Source organism: Apus apus, chromosome 6 (genome assembly GCF_020740795.1).
Source record: "Apus apus isolate bApuApu2 chromosome 6, bApuApu2.pri.cur, whole genome shotgun sequence".
Classification (NCBI taxonomy): Eukaryota; Metazoa; Chordata; class Aves; order Apodiformes; family Apodidae; genus Apus; species Apus apus.
This window is the reverse complement of record NC_067287.1, coordinates 26,476,165-26,503,922: the sequence shown is the minus strand read 5'-3', so window position 1 is coordinate 26,503,922 and position 27,758 is coordinate 26,476,165. Positions and strand designations below refer to the sequence as shown.

Here is a 27,758-nt window from a genome sequence, read left to right as displayed (position 1 = left end):
TGAAGATGCACACTTACCAGCTGAGAGTCAGTGTAGACTACCTGTTTAACACATTAGCAGAACATGAACCTGGAGCGTCCCTGTACTATTAGCAGTGCCTCAATGCATAATGGAGGAGGAGTCTGGCATAAAGACCCACAGCCCTGCAGCTGTAGTTGTGCTGACCTTCTCCACGCACAGTAAATGTTACAATTATAAACTCTTCTGAACTTACTCTGGCCATTTTAAAATACTGTTTGCCTCTTGCAATTCACTCAGCTCTACACCTAAAGTCTTCCATAAAGTATAGGTGATGACAAAGCACAGACAAATCTGTTGTTTGTGAAGTGCCAAAAATATATGTATATATTTGAAACATTCCTTATGTGCTCCAGTACTTTGCCAAAATAAAGCAAATCTCCTCTAACACTTGGCAACCTCAGCTTGGATAAGCAGTTTTTTGCCACTCCAAAAGAGCCTCTCCGACTTTGTGCTAGACTTTAACAAAGAAATTGTCTTGTCTGCAATAAGTTCATCCAACGAACTATCCTGTATCTATTTTTTCTTGGCACAACAGCTGGAAACACGAAAATTAACATGAAAAAAAGTGAATAGGAATAAGGAATGTGGTTTGCACATTTGGAAGTTCTCTGTAAAGCATGATTCAAAGGGATTTAGCAATTATAACAGACTATTATAAGAGACTACAGGTCCTTCATGCTAGAGTTCATATCGTAAGTACCATCTAATCTTGTAGCTTTTAGCTGCATCAAAGGGCAGAATAATTATTAGTCAATTCCTGTGTCACTCATCTTCCCCTCCTTACTGTCAGCTGCTCTTCCTCAGCTTTGACTTCTGTATTACCTGGTAATCTTCTAACAGTGAAGGAGTCTTTTAAAAGTGTTTGGGGTAAAAGAGCAAGAATCAGACTACTAGCACTACAAGAGCAAGAAAACAGCTCTGTTAGCCTCATCAGAATATTTAAACAAACAAAGAAACAAACAAACAAACAAACAACAACAACAAAAAATACATAACATGAAGCAACTGGTGCATGTGGAGCCAGCATTGAATGGATTCAGTCAAGGCCTTTTAGAAGGCAGCAGCATAGCAAATACATTCTCACACTAGAATATTCAGAATATATTAACATTATTTCCTTTTTTTCAACTAGACTATTTCTTCCTAGATGTAATTCTTTATAAAATTGTCCTGAATGCACATTTTTAAGGATTTTTTTAACTTAATTTTGTTCAGCTAATTAGCTGAACTTTAACTACATTAAAGCAGCATTGTATCTTGACCCTCAAATGTGTAATTGTGAATATAATTTTACGTTTTTTTACTCAAGTTGTTGAACTCATGTCCCATCTGTCTTTGAAGAAAGGCAAGGAAACTAAATACGTGAGTCTTCAAATTTCTGTAACTTATTTTTTTGTATTAATGCCATCTTTGCAGAATGATAACAGCATGAACAACAGGAAAGTATTAATAGTGAGGAGAAGCAGGTTATGTATACAGTCAGCTTCCTGCTTCTTTGCAGAAGATACTTCTAAACTCCCAATGAGATGAAAGCATGTTCTCTTATTTATGTACATTCTCAAAAGATATGTACTGCATGAGAAGCAGATGAAAGGGCAGCGTGTCTCCCTCCCTACAGCCTTTCACACACATCAGCCTATCCACCCCACAAAATAGGCACTAACTCACTCTTACTTGGCACTTTCAACAGAATGCTACTAGGCAGCTACAAAGCTGCCTCCTCAGCTGAAGCATGGAGTCAGCGCCCTTTCCAAACTTGTGAAGTCAACGTAAGGCAGGCATATATCATGAAGCTGGCACATTACTGAGTTATGTGCACATTTTTAATGGCAATTTATATGGTATTTTCCTCAAATATGTCAACTATGCCTTAGATTTAAAAAAGAGTTGACGTCTCAAAACTCTGCACACGAATTGAGTTGGTTTTGTTTTTGCAACAGTAATGGTATTAGATCTTATCACTAATACACCATTACAATATCCCCATTACAACAAGAGAGTTCCAAAAACACAATTCCTAAATTGTTTGTAACTGCTAAAACATAAGTGCCATTTCTATCAATATTCCAAGACTGTAAACGAGCTTCAACTTTCTGGAGGGGAAGAGTCACAGAAATTAGAACAGAACGTTACATGGGAGTCACATACCTATCAAAACTGATGCAAGCTTACTACACTGAAGCAGTTTGCCCAAAACATTACCAGGATCAACTCCAGTTCCCTGGGCCAGAACACAGTCACTTCTGAAAAGGAGTGAAATACCTAGACAAAACCTCACCTCCTTCACCACTGTCTTACACAACAAGATATACCACAGTAGGCATTTTAAATTCCTTGTATTGAAGTAGTCTTTGGAGCCCTTACTTGAAAAGGGAGCAAATAGCCCCTTCTTCAAATCCAAGGCAGATTATAAACCACTACATAGTTAAGAGCTCATATTATTTTATAGTGAGACAAGCCACCAAATTAACTTTCTACAGCAAGATTACATTCTATTCACAATGCATATCACTTCCTTCATAAACACTAACATCTGTGTGCTTATATGTACTTAAGCATCAACACATGCATATAGAATTCCAAGTATTTGTTACATCAAGGAATATCATTAAGAAGTAATAAGCATCTTCCACCAAGTTATTCTTGCATGAAGAGATACTAAGCAACTTTTCATCAGGACATTCGCATGTCCATTCAACTCACCATTTGTGGGCCAATTGCACTTAAAATGACCTCCTTCCATCCCTCTCATTGTTTAAAGAACAGAAACTCAAATAGCTTCAGTTGTCTGACCACCAATTAGCTACAGTACCTAGTGCCCAGATGACAAAACACATTTTCAGGTCCAGAGCAAGTGTTATGGTTGTACAGCTGAATACTCTCCAAAACCAAGTGACCCAGGAACCATACCTTCTGCCTGCTGTGTTTTAAAGCTTATTTAAAATGCCAAAATACAAATCAGATAATTAAAGGATCAAGAGAAAATCAAATCAGAAAATAACAAGTTTTGGATTTGCATGTAACTTACATTAAGAGGATTTTAACTCCAAAATCCTCCTCTTAGCATTTAAATAGGCAGTCTTATTCCAAAACTATCAAGAATCTTAGTGTCACACATCCACTGTCACAGTTAGTTTTTAATTTTTTTTATTTATTTATTTTTTTTTTTTAATATGAGAAAAGTAATGGAATACTTATCACAAACAGAAAAACTCTGGTGGCTACAGATGTTCAGAGGAAGAGTTCAAACACAAACATTACACTGGAAAAACTAGAAGTTTGGAGTCCACCTGGTAAGAACATTATAAACCACATTTTTACTTTTAAAGTAGGCAGAACTGAAATAAGCAACCTTTGTAATATATTCCAAGACAATATATATTTTAAGAAAAGTTACATTATATGGCACTAAATATGCAAAAGCCTATAATTTTTTCTGGGATAAATGGGTTAATTTATGCACAAAACTACTGTGTTGTGGCTCTAAATCTATAAAACTGAATCTTCTTTAATAAGTTAAGCAACATTTGACCAGGTGTCTGTTCCTAAAGCTGTGAACTTCTCTTGAAGCACATTGCTAGACCTGAAGTTTTTTACAAGAATGTTCCAGTAACCAGAAGCAAATGATAGTGTAATTGCACACCCTGGAATGTAACACCACACTTAAAAAGTGGTTATTTTAATGATTACGCTAATGAGTTCTGAACTTCCAACCTATGTGCATACAGTTTCATAATTACACAGCTTGAAATCCTCATCAGCAAATCCAAATGCTCCTGAAATCTAAATCATTTTATAATCTTGAATAATGCATGGCACCTCTGCAGCAAGAAATTAAAACAAATTTCATAAAAATGCAAAGCTTCGTAATTCGTATTCTAAAAGAAACTACATTACTAAAATTAACAGGCGCTTAGTAAGTACTAATGATACTGATTTTTTTTTTTCCTTTCCCTCTGGTACTCACAGTTCAGATCCCACTTCAAAAATAAACAGACTAACTCCTACCAAAATACTCTTTTACATATATATGTATATGGTGGTTCACAGCATACCCTACTACACAAGAGTGAAACCAGACATCTGTTCCTTAAACAAGCATTGGCTCAAAACACATAAAACCTTTTCTTCCTGAAAAGCATGAAAACATATGTTTTAAAAACAGGCTGCAGATGAACTGGCTTGCATACTATTTAATCAACAGCAAAACCAAAACTCCGTTTTAGCTCATCCAAGGGCCAGGAAATCAAGGTCTGCAGATTTTCTATGAGAATGACCCCACATTCCCAGAGCTTTTTTTTGTTCCTTTATTTTAAAACTACAGGTAAAGCTTAGATAAACTCAGAAGGTTTTAGCAAGAATCAACACTATGTTTTTGAACCAGTTTAAAAACCTGTGACTCAAGATGAAAGGAAAAGCCATGATCAGCGTCAATGCAAAAAGATAGATGCTGTTTTTCTCTAGGATTTTCTTGTGTCTCACGTTTCCTCTCAATATTTTAAGGTGCTGGGAAAATATAAAAGTAATTTTTAAAATATGTAATTTCTAATTCTTCCCTTTTTTGTAGACACAGGATGCATAGCTGATTACCAAACAAGTAAAGAATACTTATACTGGGACTCCCTTGCTAGAACAGAAGCTACATGGAGGTTTAATTCACAGTAGCATTTTTCTGTGTACCTCCATCGCCCAGAACTACCTAAGTAAACAAATACTGTCAGCAGTAACAATTTTATATAGCAAAAACCTTAATTATGGGAAATTACAGCTGAAACCTATTACAAATTATTTATACAAGGAAGAAACAAAATACTCTGAATCTAACAGAACTCTGTATCATGCCTTTATAGGCTGTAACCATGTTTTTCAGAATAATGAGTTATTAGGTATCCTTTTTCCTTGATAAAATGTTAAGATTTCTGCTTATCTGTACGACCTCATTATTGAAACTACAAAATAAGAACGCAAAAATAGAAGTAGTATGGAAAAGTCACAAATATCTATACATGTTCTGGCAGAGATATTAACTACAGCCTGAAAATTACACTTAGGGGAAAACAAACAAACAAAACAAAACAGCAACAACAAAAAAAACCCAAAACAACAACAACAACAAAAAACCAGGAAAAACCCCAAAAAAACCACTACCAAAACATTCAAATCCAATCAAAGACCAACAGCCCTTATATACCAGTTTTGACAAATTTCTGCTACTTATTTTTTCCTAAGATGAAGTGCCAGGCTTTTGATCTACTAATCCCTATTTTACCTCATTAGCACCAAGGAACTAAACATTTGAATTGGCTGCCTCTGGTCAAGAGTTCTCTCAAACGAGGCATTCAAACTTACAGAAGTGTAACCAAGACTCTGTCAGAAGCACTAAGTATCAAAAGTTTGAAGTGTTTATATGCTGCAACCAGTTTGTCTAAGCACACATAATAAAACAAAAACTTGGTTGTGGTATTTATCAACTACATGTCATAAAACATTGTGTGTCAATAAACCCTAGTCTAGAGCAGCATTTGACACCTTAAAACAAGGAAAAAAAAAAAATGCTGTAATTATTTTTTGGCTTTTTTGATGTATGCCTTCTTTGGTGCAGATTTTCTGAAAGACAGGGAGGACACAGAACATTCAACTTACAATACACCAATCTGAACTCTCCTGCGTCCACTGCACACTGTTAATTCCACATTATAAGAAACTAACATAATTAAATTGCTTTCTTTGCTACCAGACATCTCTCACATAATCCTTTCAACATACAGAACGAATATTTTAAAACAAACAAAGAAATTAAAAAAAAAAAAAACAACCCACAAAATTTCTCCAGGAAAAAGCTAGTATGCAACTACTTGTGGAGAAGATTACATGAAAAAACACTACAGCATGTACTTCAATTAAAAAACATTCTCAGCTGTAACCAAGTCCCACACATCTTGCTTTGTTTTTCCTAAACAAGTGTAATATAATGCTGTACAAAAAACAATAGAAGAAAAAACTCCATTTTCCATTCCAGTTATCAGAAACCTACAAAACCTTAGAGAACATCCTAGAAAGCTCAATTACACAAAAGTTCAGAGTTTGAACAATGCTTCTTTAATTTAGTACATGTTACTTGCACGGATCATATATTTGAGAATCAAACCATTTGACACAAAGATCTGTAAAGCGTGACAATTTCAGACTCTGCTGACCCATTGGAAGGTAATTTAAACAAGTCAGCATCGAGGCCTCTATCACTGATGTGCAGGGGAAGGTTTTAAAGCAGCAATGCTGCAACTCCCTGTTAAGAGAAATTCCCTTAGAATTCCACAGCCCTCTCTTTATTCTTTAAACTATTGACACTCCTGCCCACCTGCTTTATGACTTCATTTTACCATTTTTCAGCCTGTGTAAATCATTTTCCTTATTACCCGAGTTATTCTTCATCCATACATCTCTGCTTACCTAAAGGTTACTTCAGTTGTGATTTTCTTCCCCATTTTATGAGGAATATGGTGCTTGGAGGTACTTGTAGAGACATTTCCTTTGTACAATTACATCAATCTTGAAGTTTATATCTGCATCTGAATCCAAACTTTTTTGCCATTTGCTGAAACAACTGCTCTAAAACAGCCTCACACCCACAATACTGTCAGAAGGGAGGTTTAAGAGAGTTACTTTGTGTCCTCTATCAAACACAAAACAAAAACAAAAAACACCACAAACCCAAACAACAACTTCAGCCAGATCTTCAGCTTCTCAGGAGCATGTATGGGCCCAATAACCATTTTGAACAGCCAGCACATGATTTCTCTGGCATTTGGAGACCTTCCAGGAGACATGTTTTCTCAAAACTGCACTTCTGCTGGTAGTGAACTGAGAAGGAAGAACTCAGTGATTCAACTACTTAATGTCATTAAATGCCAGCTAAAATAACTATCTACGCTACACTTCATTTGTATGATTTAATTAATAAATTCAACACAAATAATTTATATAATTTACTTGATGTCATAATTAGAAACACTTAAATGACAGGTACAGTCCCTACAAATCTCAAAATGTCACTGTTTCAGCATTTCATTGATGCTGCTTCATCCTTCAAAAACTTCTGCTGTTAAAAAAAAAAACAAGGCATCTATATTTAACAAAGGAGATAGTCAAGCAAAAACTATTTCAAAGATCATATTGACACCCTCCCATTTCAGTACCAGTACAGTGCCTGTCACAATAAAGTATCTTTTTCCCCCTTCCACTCCATAAAAAACCAAAACAAGCCACCACACAAACACAAAAACCAAAAAGAACCACCCAACAAAAAAACCAAAACTATTCCCACCATATACTTAAAGCAGTGGAATTCCTAAAAAATAAACCTCTGGAGAGGTTAAATCTATACGACCTTCTAGAATCACAAGCCTAGAGATTTTGCAAGCAGCACTGATCTGGAAATGGTATCTTTACACACATGTTCAACAGCTTTGTCAGCCATAATGTGAGTACTGCAATACTGCTCTTGCAAGCAGAGGCTTCCCAGAACAACAGCAAGAAAAATAAAAGCATACCCTAACAACAGACCATAATATCCCACTTCAGAAGAGCTCTGCTGATAAAAGCACACCAGTAACCATGTTTTGCTTGTATTTAATCCTGTCAAAGTATGAACATACATGTTAGACAGGTTAGATGGAAACTGTTTTCCCTGTAGACTTTTATGTGTGTTTGGAGTGCAGCATGATCAGCAGGCCAAGGGAGGCAAACCTCCCGCTCTACTCCACTCTTGTGAGACACCACGTGTCCAGCTCTGGAGCCCCCAGCATGAGAAGCACACCAAGTTGTTGGCATGAGTCCAGAGGACTGCCTACCTCCTGAATTTTGATTAATTTTGAGTTCAAGAGGAAAACATAAAATTAACATAACTAGAGTTCAAAAACATCGCCACTCCCAATAATGTGCATTATGCTTCCCAGTGCCATCATTTCAGTGTTACAAACTGACCATTCATTCCATCTTTTCATTCCCTCCAATTATTTAATGACCGTGCTTACCTCATGAGTAGCTGTCCCACCTTAACAGTCTATTATTAAGGACTGTCAAAAGCTTTTGAAATTTCAAATAAATTCTGATAACTCTCTGTGACTCACTGTTTTGCTACCAGAGTGAAAGAATTTCAATAGATTAGCAAGTACATTTTCCTTTGAAGAAACTGTGGTAATTTACTGTTATCAAAGTACGATCTAGAGCAGATTAACCCTTTAAAAAACACCAGCTAGTTTCCTCTGCCACTAAAGAGAAGCTCGATGGACAGCAGTGCCAAACACACCCTTGGTTAAAGGCAGTGAGGTTAAGTGCAACACCTATTTTTATATAAAGTGACTGATGTACTGGGAGACCGCATTACTGGCTTGGGTGCATAGGAAATGACAACAAGGACAAGGAAGCATCAAAGCTGTGGCCTATTCCTTTATCACACACAAGATAACGATAACCAAAGACAATCAGAACACAGACCAGAGTACCAAAAATTCTTTCATCTGTTTATGGAATTTAAACACCAAATTAGATATCAGGTCAATTAGATCTAAATATCTCCTTCCCTTTTTTGCAAAGCTTAAAGATCTCCTAGCCAATATTCTCAGTGTGGAATATCTCTGGAAAAAACTCAAAGGCTAAGAGGCCACAATAAAACTACTTAAAATACTTGTAAGTCTTTTATAGGACTGGTATTTTGTTATCAGATCATACCAAACCTTGTAAGTAGGTAGTATCGAGAGCTCCTTACACAAGCTGTGAAGGGTTTATGGCCCAATTCCATTCCCAAATGAAATAATTCTTTGACCTCCCCATCAGAAGTCCCCTTACATGATTCTCCCTTAGTTTAATTTAAAAGCCTCAATTGTCACTACTCTTCATTATGTTTTACTTACTGGTGTTTCACTCAAGGCCTTCTGAAGAAGAGAAGATGGCAGTAAACCATAACATGTAATTGAGACATCACAGGAATAGAAATACATAAGATTGCTGTAGTCTTAAGCTACCTCAGATAACTTCAGTAAGATCCTGTTTTTCCAGTGTTTTTCCCTCAAGGCAGCCTCAAAACTACAGAGTCCCATCTAGCACTGTTAAAAAAGAAGAAGCTTAAACTGACAGCTGTGTGCCAACTATAAACTTCATCAGAAACACGTACTCAACTAGTGACACCCACCAATAATGTATAGCACAGGCTTTGGCAACAAGTTAAAGCTGAATGGTATATCAAATATCCTGGAAATTACCTCTCATATTTGCATAAACATTCCTGTATCACTGCTTCAAGTAGAGGAAATCCTGGGTGAATATGTTCATTTTTATTAACTGAGGAGACCAGTAATGCATTTCCCTTTGATGACACCTTATGCTTATGGTCTTACCTTTTATATACAGCTGTATCAATCCTCAGAACACACTCTTCATTCTCTAAACACTACTGGAAAAAAAGTCCTAAGGTGTTTTAAGTACACTTCCAGTAAATACGGACAAGCAAGTAACATAAGTTTGACAAAAAGAACATACACCAAACTGAGCTCCATTGTTTCTAAGAACTGCCACACAAACCACCATAAAATGGTGAAGTATGCCTTAGACAATTTTCTAAGGTATTGAGAAGCAGCATTCCTTTAATCAAGAGCAAAATGTTTCACTTGGTATTAAGACATTGAACAATCAACAGCATACAAAACTAGCATTTTGGGTTGCAATATACAACACTAATTTTGAAGTCACCAAGCACATGGCACTATAAATAGACAAAGCTATCTGTCTGATTTTACAAAGAAAAAAGATAAAAACCAGCAAAGTATTATAAATGATACTGCTCCTCCTCCTCTATGCTGAAATAATGCATACATGTTTCCAAAGCTAAATTTTCCTAATAATTAAAAGAACATTAAAAGGGACTTCCTTTCAGCTGCTGTTTCTCTACTCAGAAAGGCCACCTCTCTTATTTGAAGTTAGAGACTTAGGCCTTTTAAAATTCATAACTGGCCTGCTTAGACTTCCAGCAGCAAATCACAGGAACTCCTCCTGAAATTTAACAGTTGAAACAGCTGCTCTTGTCATCTGAAAGTCTGTCTGTTTACTTTGTCACACATATTCAACAATGACATTTGAATTACTCTCAAAAACTTAATTATAAGCAAAGGAAAAGATTATAGAAGATATAGTAAGTGGCTTTAAAAACAAGATATCTTGTAAAACTCACATTCTTTCACAACTCTATTTTCATATAGCAGTAAAAAGAAACACAGAACTGTTTGAAAAGATTAAGTCCTAAATCAAGCACTAGACTCCTCTAATTATTTCATTGTTCGCCCTCCAGTTCTACTCCAGAAGCAGAGAGCTACAGCACCTAAAGGCATATGTGTTAAATTTAAGAATATTTAACACCCTCTTCATCTGCCACATGTCCAAGAAATGAAAAAGTAGCATTACTTATTTAAACAGATACAGCAAAAAGCAAAAGTAATATTTTTATCCCAAATCTACCTTATCTTTGTCTTCCACAACATCTGCCAGCACATCATCTGGGTCCAGGATTCCTCCATCTGTATACTCCAGGTGGTGAATATTCACCCAGGAAGTTGGATCCTGTAAGACAGACACAAGACTTCTTAACCTAACTCTTGCATGGTTTCAGTGCCATCAGACAAAGCAGCTTCATATGCTATGTGCTTCCCGCTCATCTCCCTCTTAAATGGTCAAGCAAAAGCTAGGAGCCACTACTTCAAGTTGAAACAAAGAGAACATATACTACAGACACAAAAACAGACACTACCTATAGAACACGATGCAAAAGATCTTCAGAAAATGTACATTTCCATTGCTTTATCATTCTTTACTTAAGTTAAATAGTAAATAACAAAAGGAGAAATTAAACTTTTTTCTTTTTATGGTAGTTTGGAGTTGGAGTATTTGGGGTATTACCAGCACACATGCATAAATATATGCACGTATGGACATGCAATTCTCCTAACAATTTGCAGGGGAGGCATGTTACACATATATATAGAACACACTCAATTTCTGAGTGGATAGGTCAGGCTATTGTGGCAAAAAAAATTGATAGAATAAATAAATCCCAGTTTGTTTTTACAAATAAATGCTCTCAAATTCCAACACAATGTCATGTACTATATTAACAGGGATCATGCCAGTTTTCAAAAGTTAATGCTTCCTCATATATTAACTATTTCATTTCAATAACTGGGAACTTATTCATCATTAACCCTGAAGCCAGAAGGCTCAGACCACACTGCTCAACAGCAAATTCTCCTTGAGAGAGCAGACACACAACCTGCAATCACTACCCCCAAACCATAAAAGCTATCTGTGTACACAACTTACAAGGGGGACAGGATAAGCAGCAGTTATGTTTGAACTGCCTTAGTGAACATTTGAACATTTACCCCATTAGGGCCCACTATTATGATTGAAGAAGCATATGGCAGTTCAGCAAGTCACAGCAACATGTTTGAGCACTCTATGGTATCAACATTGAAAAATGTTCAATTGGCACATGTTCTACAGCATGCTTAAAAAGAAAACATGCTTAAATAAGATTACAAAGCATATTTGAGTCTTCCATCAAATACTATGGGGACTGGCCAGAATATGCTAAAGTTAAAACTCAAGAAACTAGCATGCACATGTGTAGCTTTGACAAAAGTTTCAGAAATGGTGAGAAAGTAGAGCACTGCTGATGTGCAATGTGCACTCCCAATGATTCCATTTATATTACATCCATATCTCAAATCCCTTCTTCCTTGTTAAGTCTAATCAGATCACAGTTCTCAGAAGCAAAGTAAAGCACAACAGACAACTAGAGGTAGTTTAGACATTCTCCATGTAATGAAGTCCCTGAGAAGCAGAAATATTCCACTCCGTATTTATTTATCGGCATTTGATAACTTCTGCAAACAGCAGAAAAATCAGGATAATACCATCATAGGTAGAGGTATGTATTAATTGGATTAGGCTTTTTTTTTTTATTGTGTCATCAATAGGTAGCAGTAAAATAAATAAATAAATAAATGAAAAGAAAATACTCATGCCACAACCCAAGCGTTACCCATCAACCCATCATGACACTATCTGCTTTCCTGGTGAACCTGCAACAAAATGCTTTCCCTGTTCTGACCCACCTAGCTTTCCACATTTTCCTTTGACAGGTCCTGGTTTGGGCTAGGATAGAGTTAGCTTTCTTCATAGTAGTTTGCATGGTTCTATGCTTTGGACTTGTGATCGTAACAGTGTTGGTAACACAAGGATGTTTTGATTAAGGTTGAACAGCAAAAACACAGCGTCAAAGCCTGCCCCATTTCTTCCTCTGCTGTGGGGTGGTACAGAAGGAGCTGAGAGGGGACACAGCTGGGACAGTGACCCCTTACTGACCAAAGGGATATTCCACACCATAAAACACTGTGCTGAGCAATAAAAGCAGGGGGAAAGGAAAAGGAAGGGGAGGGGGAGGACCAGAGTTGTGCACACAGTTTTTGTTTTACCTATTAAACTGTCTTTTTCTCAGTCCATGAGTTTTCTCACTTGTACCTCTACGATTTTCCTCCCCAACCCACCATGAAAGGTGTGAGCCAACAAGTGGTTGTGTAAGACTTAGTTGCTTTTGATTGACCCACAGCCTTTCTACCCCCTTGCACTTGTTTGAGGGTTAAGTATAGCTAAGGTACAGTATGGCTGAATAACAACCAACCAATTAGGCACACAAAAGTATCTTTATTTATAACATATATATTTACCTCTAACTAGTTATTTCATTTCACACTGAAACCATCCTTTTGTGAAACAGCAAATGTTTATTCATTCTAGATATCAGGTATTCAAAATTACAAAATTTAAGAAAATCAGTTAACATGCTTTTGTCTCTGCAAAGTGATGTCTAAACAACTATTACAGCTCAAAGCTCTATTTTAAAGCCCATGATTTAAGTATTTTTACCACAAACAAACAGAATTCTAAGATGAAATGGCAGAGATGAAACATACCTCTGTGCAAGAAGAAAGCATGTTATCTTAGATCAAACAATTTATCTAATGCAGAAACCTTGTGAAGGAGTGTTGCTTGACCCTACCAATAAACTTACAAAATATGATTCTCTCAAACTGGAATGCATCAGTAGCTACAAATGTTCCTCCTGAACCTTTTAACTAATGCAATCACAAAAGGTTTCCTAGCTAGTAACACTAAAACAGCTACTTGAAAACCACTCCTCTTAATTAAACAAACTCCATGGCTAACATTTTTGTCTGAAGATACACAAAAAACCTGTTCTATGTGTTACACTTTTTAAAGGGTCCTACAAACAGATTAAAGCTGATATGAAAAAAATAAACAACTGATTGGAATATTTGGCTTTCAGTATTCACTGCCATTTGTGATTCAGTACCTGCTCCAAACCAGATCTGTCATTGAAAAAGAAAAAAAGAAAAAAAAGGAGTGTAACAGCTCTGTTATTCCAACAGAACATAGCAGATTGGCAGGAAACAAGCTCAAGACACATGGTCACCCTGAACTAGATTAAGCTTAACGAATGCCTAACCTTCGAGCCACAACCAATATGGTAACTTGCTGGTTCTCTTAGTAGCCATATCAAGAGAAAGCAGTCACTAAATCAGTCTGAAAGAACAGAAGATGCCATTCCTCACCAATCTTTTAGAGCAAGTGTGACCAATGTTAGATTCTTTAAAAGAATGGAGCAATTGACACTGAAATCATAGAACTAAAACAGTACAGGATTCATATAGTTTCTTTAACAGAAAAATACTTCTTAACAGCTTAGATACTGCTCCCACACACACTATGACCCATATACACCAGTGTGAAGCCACTATGACCTTCTAATTTCAACAACTCCCCAGTTACAGTAACCACCAGAGACTATAAAAAGACTAAACACTTCCTGTTTCAGAAATCCCAATGTGAAACAGCCTTCTGTTAACTTAACCAGAACTTCATCCCTGAAAGTTAAAACAGCACAGAGAGACACTTTTTGAAGACTTGTTTGATGAAGCAAATAGTTAGCTACTTCTAGACAGCCTAAGTGGAGGAAATTACCTCTGCACAGTTACAGAAGTAACAACAGTTCATCTCACCAGTAAAATCACTCAGCCATTTAGAAGAGATTTCCAAGTCAGAGCAAGATTTTCTGTTCTTTGGATCAACTTCAAACACTGCCATGAACAGGATACAAAGTGTCTACGTAAAATACCGTTACAGTCTATGTAGCAATTTCTTCTGGGTTTTACTCCCACCAAGAGTCCAGACAGCTCCAATAAATAAAACACCAATATTTTCGACAACTTGCCATATAAAACAAGCAATTCAGTACCAGCAGATGCAAGAGTTGAATATGCAAGAGTCCCAAATACCATTTCATCCACATGATGAGTAGGGGATGGACAGTAACAGAAGGAAAAATGAATGTGCACGCATATGCATGCACACACACACACATTTTGCATGTTATTTAAAGCTCAAAAGGAGTAGAATAGGTCTGACAAATAACTGTTGTAAACCAAAGGCAGAATAGTCAAATGGAGAAGTCAAAGCTTTCCTTAGAAAGGGATGGTCTTACTTTAAGTTTCTTATGTTCTAGTAAGATACAGCAATCACAAATTGCATCAACAACACTTGAGGTTTCCATAGATTCTCAAGCCACTAAGCAGGAAAATGCATTACCAAAGTAACAGGGTAGCTTTTACAAAGTACATCACTGGGGTTCTTGCAAAACAGACAGCTTTTCTGCTAATACAGTATTTTCTTTAAGGTCTGAAAGTAAGCGCCCAGTAACAGGTGATACGCTGTTGCAATGTTAAACATGTGAAGGGTTCACCCAAGCTTGCATGCTTGCTTCAATGAAATAACACTACTTAGCTGTTGAAAGCAGAGAAGGCCTTATAAACATACAGGATAAGATTACACTTGCCCCATTTCTGTTCAGAAAAGGGATTGATTAGGGACATATTTACTGAAAGTATATTTGCTGAGAAAACTACCAAATATAAAGTAAAAAATATAACAGCTGTATTTTAAAATGCTAGGACAATTTATATTATTATTTTTTTATTATTATTATTTTTTAACTGTTTGAGATTAAAGTCCTCTTCTAACCATTGACAGTGTCCAGAATGACTTCTCCCAGTGTCTTCTTAACCATCACTGGAAATTCACAGGCTCAAGAAGAAATAATTTGTTTTGAAGAACAAAAGAAACACTCTTCTGTAAAACTAAAACACTTAAGGGCAGCTAAGAAGCTCTGGGCAGCATTCAACTATGGTTAGCATCTATCTGTGCTCCTAAATGCTCTACCTGTTAGCAGGGTCATTTAGGAGAAAACACTTACACAGGTTTTCCTCAAAAGGGTTAAAAGAAAAGAAAAAAAACAACAAAAACAAACAAACAAAAAAACTAACAGCCTGAGCAGGGAGAAGTTCTCTTTTCATATGGAACATAACCACTACTCAGAAGTCTAGCAGAGATATAAAATAAAAACTTCTAAATACATAAAGTATGAATAAGTTACCTGGTATAATACGTACAAGCACTTCCCAAATGAATATTGAACAGTTACTCTAATGTGCATTTCACCTTAGGGCTGCAAGTCATGTTTGTGTTTAACATCAAGCCACTTAAAAGCTGTTTATCATCATTTCCTTTATGTGTGGGAGAACACTTTAGAAATTACTATGCAAATATTTACCAAATGTTAAATTAAAGCCAGGTCACATGAATGCACAAGTGGGATGTAGGCAGAGAACAGACAATTTTAAAAAGTGGTTTTGACATTCATGTTGTCAGAGAATCCTAACTTAACTGTTACCACCTAATGCAACATCTTCAGTGTTCAAATAATCTAAAATAGGCTCAAGAATTCTTCTACGTATTTATTTTCTGTCAACAAACACATTCAAGTGAAAGACAAATCAGTTTTTAATTAAGAGAAACTCCTGTTTATTGTCAGGTTTTTGTATCCATCTAGAAATACCCATTTTTTGTGTATCAAAAATGTGGAGCAGCATCTTAGTTCCTTTTGTTCCAAACTCTAATAGGAAAATGTCAACCTACTTTTCTGAATACACTAAATGTTGCCATTCATATAGCATATTTCAGACTGGTAATGAGCTAGAGAATCCTAACAAGTTTAAGTACATTTCAATTGGCCTATTAATATATATATAAAATAACCACTTAATGATTTCACAATTAATTACTGCTTGGTGCTGTTGTTTGTTCTGCTGTGAAGAATGTATAAATTTAATTGCAATCACTATCCTGGAATTCTAATTTAAATGTGGTAAAGATACAATGCACTGAAAAACTCCAAAGTAGGAATGACTTAATAAGACTTTTCCCACAATGACTTCCCAGGATGACATTTTGGAAGCAACTCCAAAGTACTGCTTCACCAGAGTAAATAGACTTCAATGAAATACAGCATGAAAAAGGAACTATTTTAAAAAAAGGAATTCACACATGCCTGTCCCACATCCACAGCAACATAATAAACGCTAGGTGAAAGTTTGGTGGAAGGACTTGAATTTGGCTATGTTGTTTTCTGTCATTTAGACAGCATAAGATTTAAAAAACCCCACAATCACAACATATGTCCTCATAAAGGGGATATTTTAGTTTAAGGTCAGTGAGAGACAGATATTCTACCAAACAGAGTAAGTTAAACCCCCATTTCTAGGTCTCATTATTGAAAATAAATTCTTACCTGGAATTAAATATATTGTCTTTATAACTTTATAGATCAACTGCTCAAAACCAAATAATACTCTTTTAATAATTTCCAGTTAAAAATTCAAAAGCATGAGAAAACTTCAAGAAACCTTCAAGATAACACCAGGAACAGAAATGTGTTACAGGACATTTAGATAGCATAAAAGATTAATGTATTCCAAAGTAGTGGTTTTTCCATCAAAACTCTCTATCTGCTTGCATTAGAACTGAAAATGCTTTAAGATGTCAGAAAGGAGATAAAACTTCTCCATATCCTTCTAACAGCTGAAGTAACACACATTCTTTCAAGTCAGTAATATTAAAAAAAAAAAAGTATATATATATATACACACACTGATTGAGCTCAAAGACAGAAATTAACACTGAGGTGAGAATCATAGAATTACAGAATCTTTCAGGTTGGAGAAGACCTGTAAGATCATCCAGTCCAACCTTCAACCTAACTTTACTAACTTAGCTCTACCAGCCCACTGCTAAACCATGTCCCTAAGCACCATATCTAAACTATTTTTCAGTACACTCAGGGATGGTGATTCAACCACTTCCCTGGGCAGCCTGTTCCTGTAAGGACAAAGGACAGAAGGTAGACTGCTCAGAAAAAAATCTGCTTTGAAGCATCCAGCAATAAACCTCTTGAAAACACAGAAAGCAATACAGTAGAAATAGTCCTAATAAGGTGACTGTAAAAGGTGCTTCCTAATCTGTCTTCCAAATACAACTAAGCACTATAAAAAATAAAGCTATCTAAGAAAGGACATAAAGAGTGAAATTCTGCCTTGACAGGGGAGTGATGGAAAACAGGAAGAAGTTTCTTTCAAGCAATTACACTTCTGAGTAAATGCAAGACAAAGTTCTTCACTTTTAACAATAAATAAATTTAGCAGGGCTGACTAATAAGCTTTCAATCCCACTACCAAAACATAAGTTGTCTCCCTTTTCATGGTATTCACAAGTAGCAAGGGCATTTTCATTTCATACAGTCACAGGCACATAGCCCTGAAATTTTACCATAAACCATAAAGTAAAGCAAATAAATGTTAGAAAATTCCACAATATTGATAATGACATAATTTTGAGCAGTTTCCATCTGTCACCCTCCTACTTGGAAGGCACTTGCCAATGAAGTGACCCACCTCATAGCAGCAACACTCTCATAACCCAGCAAGAGCTGCTCCCACATGTTTCTCTCTCTGCAAGAAGAGGTCCAATTAAACAAGGTACTTGAGTAAATGTTTTTGAAATTATAGACTGATCACATGACACATTTCATCAGGCTAGGATAGGACACTACTGACTGCTTGAAATGAGTTTTCACCTAGTAGTAACTTAAGCAATCTTACACCAGTCACCTCAAGAAAATTAAAAGAACACAATTACAATATAACCATTGAGCATGGCATCATCCTATCAAACTAGCAGCCAACTTTTATCTAAAATTTTTCCTTAGAAGCCTCCCTATTAATTCAGTGTACTGAACTATTTCCAAGTTCAAGTTAGGCTTTCAAAACAAAACAAACAAAATATCTGCATGCATGAGGAACATATGGGAAATAAAGTAACTGAAGGATCCTTAAATCAGGACTTTTTTTTTTTTAAAAAGTAAAATGTTACCTGCCAAGGACAATCTTTCCACAAGGACTAAAAACATTTCAACCACAAAAACCTGAACCTCTCAAAAGATCAAAATATTTTTTTAACCCGAGTGTTAATTGGAGAAGGACACGCTTGGTCTGTTTGTGCCTGGTTTATGTCTGCTTATGTGGTGTGATGTCAACATAGGAATTACAATGAGAGATCACAGGAAGAAAAAACAGTCTAAATAATATATCTATCATTATTTGTTTCTAGCTAAAAAAAAATAAATAAAAAAAAAAAAAAATCAACATTCAAGTATGAGCTGAACCAAAGATTTTTTTTCTCCCAAACAGCCCTGCCACTTCAAAGATCTGCTTTAGACTATAGCAGAGGAATAACCAATTTTTTGTTTATATTTATTCACTTTATCTTTCAGACTAGTTGTGAAAATTTATCCTTCCCCCAATATATGTATTTTTAAAATCATCACTGAATGCAATATAGCCAAATGGTGCAACTACAAAGTAGAACAGAAGTTCCAGAAAAAAAAAAATATATTTTAAAAAATATATATATATATATATAAGGTCACTTTAAGTTTGTAGCTTTGAAGATGCTAAAATCCTCATGTCTATCCAGGAACTCTAATCTGATCAGGTCAGTACAGATACAGATTTATCTTTGTCACTAAGGTTGCTTGTATCTCAGCACATCTGCCATTTTTGTGTAGTCTGCTCACACTGATTGCCTTGCTGGCTCTTAAGGACTTGGAGTGGAAAGAGCAAAGCAAACAAACAAAGAAAACTGAACAATTCGTGCATCAGGCCACAGACTTCTGACAGAAAAAAATGTTACCCATCTGAGAAAAGGCAGAAAAATCTTCCCTTGCTTTTCTTTGAAGTCAAGGGGACTACTGGGTGAAGGCAGACACAGCCAACAGCCAGAAAGCACTATCAGCTTTACAGTTAACATGGTTCAAAACCAACAAAATCACTAGTCAAACTCTAGTCACCAGGGGGCCTAGAATATTTCTTATCTTTAGCCACCTTCAAATGATTGCACTCTGAGAAATTAATAGGACAAAGTACTACTATGGCTATGAGTCAAAACACAACATCATGAGCAAGGACTGTCAAGCACTTCTTTCCATGTCCTTCACCTATCCTCTTCACACCACCATACACTGAACTTCATTTGGATGAGTGAATCTCATCCTTCTCCCATTCTTTTCCTTCCTCTTTCATTCTTCAATTAATTTTCATTTACAATTAACACATTCTGGTTTTCTTGAGTAAATAGAAAAACATTTGCAAGTTATAATAGCCACCTCCTTACAGCATGACTGGCTCAACCATCAGAGAGCTTCTATCTCGGGCAGGTTCTCAAGGTGAAGATGTTTGCTACAAGCAACATGACATACAGGTTATATACATGACACCATCCCCTCAGTTTCCTTTTCTAAAAATGTCCAGTTCACATTTTAAGATAATTATCTTGCTTCTGAGCTCCTGGAAGACAAACAATAAACAACAAACACACAATATTTTTCAGGTGGGTTATAAAGCAGGGCAAAGGAAGCACAATGAATAGTTTTCCTCCATCCTAGTTATTTGACACCTGCATGCTGTGGGTCACAGCAGAATGGAGAGATGGTGAATCTCTTCTGTTCCTCAGAGACAGCATTTGTAAAGGTATTAGAATATTTCTTGTTCTTTAGTCATCTTTAAATTATTATGCTTTGATAAATTAATAGGACTATGTACTGATAAATGCAAAGTCTTTTTATCATTCACAAAGCAGGGGAGGTAGTAATTCATCTCATCTAGTGAATTCCACAACCACTAGCAATCAGAAAAAAAGGAAGTTGGTTTAGCCTGGCAGTTGAATATGCAGGGCAAAAAAATACCCATCTGCCACATCAGGTCTGAAGAGGAAAACTGAAAAAATGCAGAGATATCCCTAGGATGAAATTCATAACAGTCCAATAGTCCAAGCACAGATATTTTAATCCAGAATGAACCAGAACATTTAAAATGACTGAGGGGTTGGGGAGCCACAGTTATGAATTGTTAAAATCCTACTTAAAGTGAACACAGAGAACTATAAAGCAACTTGTTTGAATTGTCACCCATTTTTCATAGAGAAATGAGTAAAAAAAGCCACTTATGAGAATAACAAAGGCATGTGTACAAGACTACTGTATTTCAAAGGAAAAGTCCAGGTTAAGTGAGCTGGCTATTTTGCCAGCTAGATACAAAGATAGCTTATATTCAAACCATTCAATACATCTACAAACAACAAAAACACAGGCTGGCTGTAAATTCACACAACTTGGTAACAAACTCGGCACTAAAGAACTCCAGATCTTGAACAAAAAATTATAAATGGCTCAGCATCCACGGTTAGAGCAGCCACCACTTCAGTCCTGCATCTAGAAACTAAGAGTATTTTATTACAACTGTTTGGGCTTCTCTTTGATAAAGTGATTAATGAATTTGCAGCTATCACAGGACTGCTTATCAGAAGGTGCTGGGAGTTTAAACGCAATTGTGTAACTAAAGATGCTGAACTTCCACAAAACAGAACATAAATGCCTGTAAGACAATGCAAATCAAGTATGCTCAAACCCTGTAAAACCTTGTAACATAAACCAAACTTTAGACAAAATTCACGTAAGAAAAAAGAAGTAGTAAATTACAGAAGTATATCCTTAATTCCACACAGAAAGACATTACATTTCTTTGGAAGGAAAAAAAATCTCTCAATCATATCAAAGTATTTCACTAATTTCACAGAAAACAGTAGAACTTCCCTGCTGCAGTGCCACCCTATTTCCAGAACAGATCAATCACCAAAGAGAAGGAATTTTACCAGAAAGCTGGCAGACTTGCACAGCCAGTAAGGCCAGGCAGACCCTAGACCATCATTGCTTTCTCACACTTCCAAGGCTGGTGTGATGCTTAAATTTTCTCCAGACCCTCTGGCAACCTACTAGCAGTTACAGTTCATTTCTCCCTTCAGAGAGGTATTAAGCATGGATTTTGGGTCTTTTTTTCCTCACTCAGAAGACAAAGAAAATCTATGACCTTTCACAGTACATTTGGTGACCACACTCTAGAAATATAGAGCAATTATGCACAATTGTAGGCCCCCATGCTAGAAAGATGCTGAGATGTCTTTTTAAATACCAAAAGCATTAGAAGTATTTAAAGGCGTAAGCTGAGTTCCTTTGAGGCAGAATTTCATTACAAGAGAAAAATTAAAAAGCTAGATAAATAAATAAAGGAGAGAGTGGTGGGGGGAGTATATCAACTAGGAACTGGGTGTGTAGAAGGGAAATGAGTGATTTTCAGCCATAGATGTGTTGGTCTATGTTAGATGAAGCCATTACATGCCAGTTTCACATGAGAACAGGCAAGCACTACCTAACTCCATAAAGATAAGTCAGCTTTACTGGTTCTAGCTATTGTTTGAAGGAAAACGAACAGGAAGTTGAATAAGTAATAAAATATTTACTAGCATAATATTACACAGTGAGAATTACTATACAATCTATCTTACATTGTGTGTTATATTACTAAAATTTATATTACTGCAGTACAATACTGATAAGTTTTTGTATTTGACTTCTGAGATACAGCAAACACATGTGGTGAATGCCCCAAAGAGCCTCTAACCCTATTGGCAGAGCCAAGTAAAGGAACTGGATGAAACCCAAACAAGGACAATTCACTCACTCCTCAGATCAACTTCTACCTTCACCTGACTGAAAACACAGAACATGCCAGAATTAAGACATAATCAAACCTTTATGCCATATGCCTAACAGCATCTCATGAAGTGGATTTTGACCAGATCAAAGACAAGAAAGAAGAGAAGGAAGTTATTCACTCTTTCACTGAAATTCAACACCACGAGTGTGCAGAGGAGTTCCTCCTCCCTGCCCCTTATCCCAAAGTGCAAAAAAGAACTGCTTTCTCCTGCTCCTTCAAATACCTCTGGGAAGACAGAATCACAGAAGTGTTTGGAAGGAACAGCTTCTTTGAAAGAGAATGCTTTAAAAGAGAATGCAGCAAAGCAAAATAAAAGTCACTGCAAAATAGCTAACAAACAGGTAAGTAGAGCATTCAGGTCAAATGTGGAAAATGGCACCAGAGGCTCAAGTTCCAGTTACTTTTTTATAGCAACTTTCTCCAACCCTCTGGCCAGAAATTTCTTTCCAGAGCTTGCAGGAAGGACACATGGAAACTCTCCTTAGACAATTTTAAGCTATTCAGTACAACCTCACAAACTTCAAATGAAAACAAACAAAGAAAGCAACAACAAAAAAAACAACCCCAAAACACACCAAAAAAACCAGATGGTAAGCAAACTTGCTTAAATGCTGTATTTGCATATATTTTGCAACAGTCCTGAGATGCCATTACTACCTTCCTTCTCATTTGTAGCTTGATGCCATCCATCACTCATACAGATGAGTCCAACATATTTTTCAGTTAGCTACCTCATTCATTCTCTTTAGGCTTCACAACTGTATCCACGTATATTTGCTCCTTGCTTGAGCACCTACAGAAGTAAGATTTCATTGTAAAATTAAAAAGAGACGTATTCAAATTGCCTATAGCAAACAGGATGTAACATAGTCATTATAAACAAGAATGCTCCAGGCTATTCCAGGTTACAGGAATATTTCATCACAACACACTATCAATGGGACTTGCAGCATAACAACCTTCTCATTAATAAAGGCGATTATATCTCAGTTTCCCAATACACATACACAAGCACCAGTAGAGAGCCAGTCACTGACAAGTTCAGGTACAAGATACTGGAGGTTTTTCAGCAAAGTAATTGAATCTGCTTCCACTGAATTTTATCCCTGCATGCAGTGCCTGAAAAAGGAAACAAGCACATGCAACGAAGTAGCTGATTCTCTCTTTTAACGGCTAAATAGAAAGGAAACAGCTATTGTCAGTTAAAAGAAAAAATGATAACATCAGAATTTGCCAGTATAAAGGTCACCTAAGGTAAGTCACTTGGCCTCCTACAGAATCTGCAACAGCTTTGGCTGCATTATTAGAGGTATCTCATACACTAACTATGAAGTTAGACTCCAAAACAAAAAGCAACAAGAAAAAAGAAAATTCATTAAATGAGCCTTAGCAAGATTACAACAATATTAAACACTTTGTTCATTAAATTGCAGTTTGTATATGGGTATTAACTCACATGCTTATCTAAAACCATCATATAAAAAGTGTGATCCACAATTCTAGTTTAAATCTAGCCTTTTTTTTTTTCCCCAATTAAAGCAAACTCCTTCCCACTAAGCCCACTCTATCAAACCTTTTCCCCTCCAGATTGCAGAAAAAACAATTTTTCAATAGCAAAAAACAGTAGTTTGAAACTCATCATGAGAAAGATGTTTAAAAACTGAAATAACATTTTGCAGAATGTTAATAGTCCATTCAACCTATTTCAAAATAACTACTGTGTGCAACACGGTATATGGAGCTAGAACTTGCACTGCCAAGCCTGCTTATGAACACTAACATCCTATACCATGAAGTTGGGGTATTTTTCTCCAGAATCCCTATTGATAAGCCAAACAGTTAATCTCTAAACACACAATGCATAAAAGGGATCATTTCAAACCAGAAAAATTGACCACACTTATAAACACCACAGTATTCACGCTTGAATGACAGCTAAACAAAGACACATCAAGCCTTCAGCCATCTGGAAAGAAGCTGGTTTGTTGTTTTTGTTGTTTGGTTTTTTTTATATTGTCTATTCTCAAACCCTTAAGGCAAGAGTCGAAGTTTGACCAAGACTTCTATTTAGTGAGATGCTCATTTCATATCTACAGCCATTAATGAACTGCAGTATGAACAATAAGCCAGACTCTTCCACTTCCATTGAATTCAAAAGGCAGTTATGTCATAGCAAGGAAAGAATGTGTGTATCCTGACAGATGTATGTTACATTTGAAACAATATGAAGTTACCAAAAAGGCCTACCTAGTGTTATCCTAGTGTCTTTGAATATGGCTTATTTAATTAAACAACAGCAATTAATATATATTTTTCTTACAGACAAGAAAGAATACAAGAGTAACATACATCACTGCAGAATTAATGATATATTTTAAAAATCCACAACCAAAGTGGGTATTTAGCCTCTATTCACAGTTAAATGATAGTGAACATTGCTGTAACAAAACAATCAAACAAAAAAACCCCGCTTTGCAAGTACAGCTAGCAAAGACCCGGATGAGGAGAGCAAGAACAGGAACACTGTCCAACTTCAGCAATACATTTTTAATGCTACATGAGGTTTATTAAGAAAAAGCACACTGCATGTACAAAAGCAAAACTACCTACAGTTTTCAGTTTCTAACTTGCTTCTATTACTCCCCAACAACCCACAAAATCTGATGTAAATAGAAGATGGGCTAAACCAGCATTTTTCCAGACTCATGGACTAAAGGGTCAACACTGGAATACTCCCATCTGATCCAACTTCAAGACAAAGCATGTGAAAAAGAGAAGAGTTTAGAGCAATTTGGATCTGTTGAGCTTTGAAAAATAAGTGGATTGAACACAACAGTAATCAAAAGGAGGAAAAACCCCTCAGATGCAATATTTTTTAAATGTACAGGCCATGAGTGTTCTTTCAAGCACTTCTGAGCTGGGTATTTCAAGTAAAAATTAATACTTAATTTTGCTATTTGTAAAGCCAGTGGAGTGGTTTCTATGAGGGTTTTTCAGGTAAAGTTGATCTCTCCCATCAGTCAGCAGCTGAGCAAGAGTGATCCAAGTATCTGTTCCTGAAACATTTAGTGCTCATCTTATTGCCTAACACAGAGGACTCATCATATATCATTCACATGACAGACCCTAACATTTGATTATATCTTTTCTCCACACAAACTCCAATTTTTTTTATAAAAAAAAAAAAAAAAAATCTATCCTCCTTTTTCATAGCAGTCTAAAAAAAGTCTGCACCATGCATATTACTACACAAATGTTGGTGTTTCTCTATGCACAATGCCAAAACACCAATGAACCTTTTCCTTTCTGTTACCCAAAACCACTATTTTAGGTTTCCAGCTCTTCAGGAAGTCTTCTTTTTGCAGCTTATCATGCCAGGAACTCCTGAAACAGTTATTCAGCAAACATTCATTACAGCCAGCAGGAGAAAATTAATTGTGAACTGGCAGCAGCCTGGTTTTTCAAACAAGCCTAATTCTGTGGGAGCTGAGCACATTAACTCCCTTCAGTCCTTGAAAAATCTCCGCAAGTCTTTCTACTCCACACAAGACATGGAAAGATTGAACTCAAGGGAGAAATCTCCTTTCCAGTCTTCTTTCTTTGGGCATACAAAGAACAGGTTGAGGTTCCAGAAGCAGAAGATGACAGCCAAATTACCCAACATCAGCAAAAAAACCCCACATATGTTATATATATTAAATAAGCCAACTATTAAAATTAGATTTCTGAAAAATACACCAATAAAGTAAATTTGGCATGAGTATACTGCTATAACTTACCCTACTGAGTGGGAAGGGAGAGGGGGACAAGAAGGGGACAACTTAGAGGACAAGATTAAGACAACTATAGAAAATCTCAGTAGAGAAGTCAAAGCAAAATATGCCGCTTCTTTGGCATACTAGAGCAGACCAGGTATTTCCTCAAGTTAAGAAGTCCTTAGCTAGCATGAAATAAAACAGCTTGTAAAAATAATCCAAGAGATTGCTGAAAATCCCATACTGTAGCTAATTATTTTATTAGGAAAAAACATTATACCTTAAAAAAAATTCTTACAGCCAATAACTTTTTAATTCAATGTGAGTGGATGTGGTTTGGAGGTAAACTACATTTTCATAGAGCTCTCTATGTAGAGACATTCAATTGATGAAATAATATGTTTACCTCATATTTTCCTGCAAGCTTAAAAAATACTAAATACAATTACTAAATTTCTAAATACAAGCCCTCTGGAGTCTTTACTCAGAAAAAAAAAAAACAACAAACACAAAACCAAATCAAAACAACAACAAAAAAAACCCACCACACAAAACCAACTTCCTTTGTGACTTCCTGTTTCCATACAGGCTTTCACATAAACTAATTCACAGTTGAAATAAAAAGGAATACCATTAATAAGAACATATTTAAATAAATAATTTAAGTAGTGAATGGAAGACATCAAGCTTAGCTATTTTAAAAGCAGAAGCTTGTTTCAGTTTAAGCATGTACAGGTGAGATGCAGCGTGATCATGCAATTACTGATGACAAAGTGTGACACATAACAGAGGAAGTTACCTGCTTGGCTCTATCCTGGACAGACTGAGGAAATTTTCATTACTCAACTGCACAGGCCTCCCCATACATGCAAAGGCAATCTCACCTTGATCAGATTTGTAGAATCCCTAAATTACTTCTACTTTTACAACAACAATAGACATACTGTCACAAGTGGCCTTGTTTATTGCTTCCCCTACTTCTGCACTACTGTATTTCTGTCCTATTTTTGTGGTGCTTAGCATCTAGAATAAATCCAGCAAAAATTCTAGTAGTTAGGCTTCTTAAAAAATAGAAAAATGGCAGAACTAATCACCATTAATCACATCCAGCACTGCAAAGCCAAAAAAACCCAACAAAACACACAAAAAAACCAAACCAACCACTGAAAAACCACACACACACAAACAAAACAAACCACAAAAAAACCACAAAAAAAATGCAAACAAAACCAGAAAACAGGCTGGGAAAGACTATATGCCCTCAAAACTTCTACTTTGAGGACAAGCATAAATAAGGAGCTACCTCTAGGCAGACATCACCAAAATTTATGAGGATGCACTCAATTAAGTCTGCCTGCCTCACAGGCACACCAGCCAAGAGAACAGCTGTAGAGCAGGTACAATGCATCTTTTCAACCAGTCACCTTCTGCAGCAGCTGAAAATCACCTGTCTGCTTGCTAGAAGGACAGAAACTTGTTTGGACACAGGACAAATCCACCACATACAGGGGATTAATCCATCAAGATTTATGACTTGTGTCTCCTTAAAAGGTTCAAATAGAGACATGCTGGATTCTGTCCTCTTTGGAGCTCGAACTACTCTTAGTTGATCTTAGTACACTGACACCCAAATCAAAACAAACAGAAGATGATGATAGAAAGTAACTTCTCCTCTCAGAAAATCTATAAATCAGATATTCAGGTTTGCCAATAAGTATCAGCTCAACTGTTGATGGATTAATGAGAATGAGATAGTATCTTCTACAACCATCTGAAGGTCTTTAAGGTTTTAGGGAAGAGAGATGAACACAGGAGTTGATTAGTCAAAGAAAAAAATGAAGCCAGAAAATTTTTC

The 27,758-nt window shown here is 36.2% G+C and overlaps 1 protein-coding gene across 3 annotated transcripts in view; it reads right to left on the bottom strand.

Moving 5' to 3' along the window:
- Positions 1 to 27,758, bottom strand: part of PARD3B (par-3 family cell polarity regulator beta) — a 390,939-nt gene that overhangs the window by 355,059 nt on the left and 8,122 nt on the right. For all 3 annotated transcript variants that reach the window (XM_051623713.1, XM_051623715.1, XM_051623716.1), the window contains exon 2: positions 10,531 to 10,632. In XM_051623713.1, coding sequence (XP_051479673.1) covers positions 10,531 to 10,632 — 102 coding nt within the window. The remainder of the gene's footprint in view (positions 1 to 10,530; positions 10,633 to 27,758) is intronic.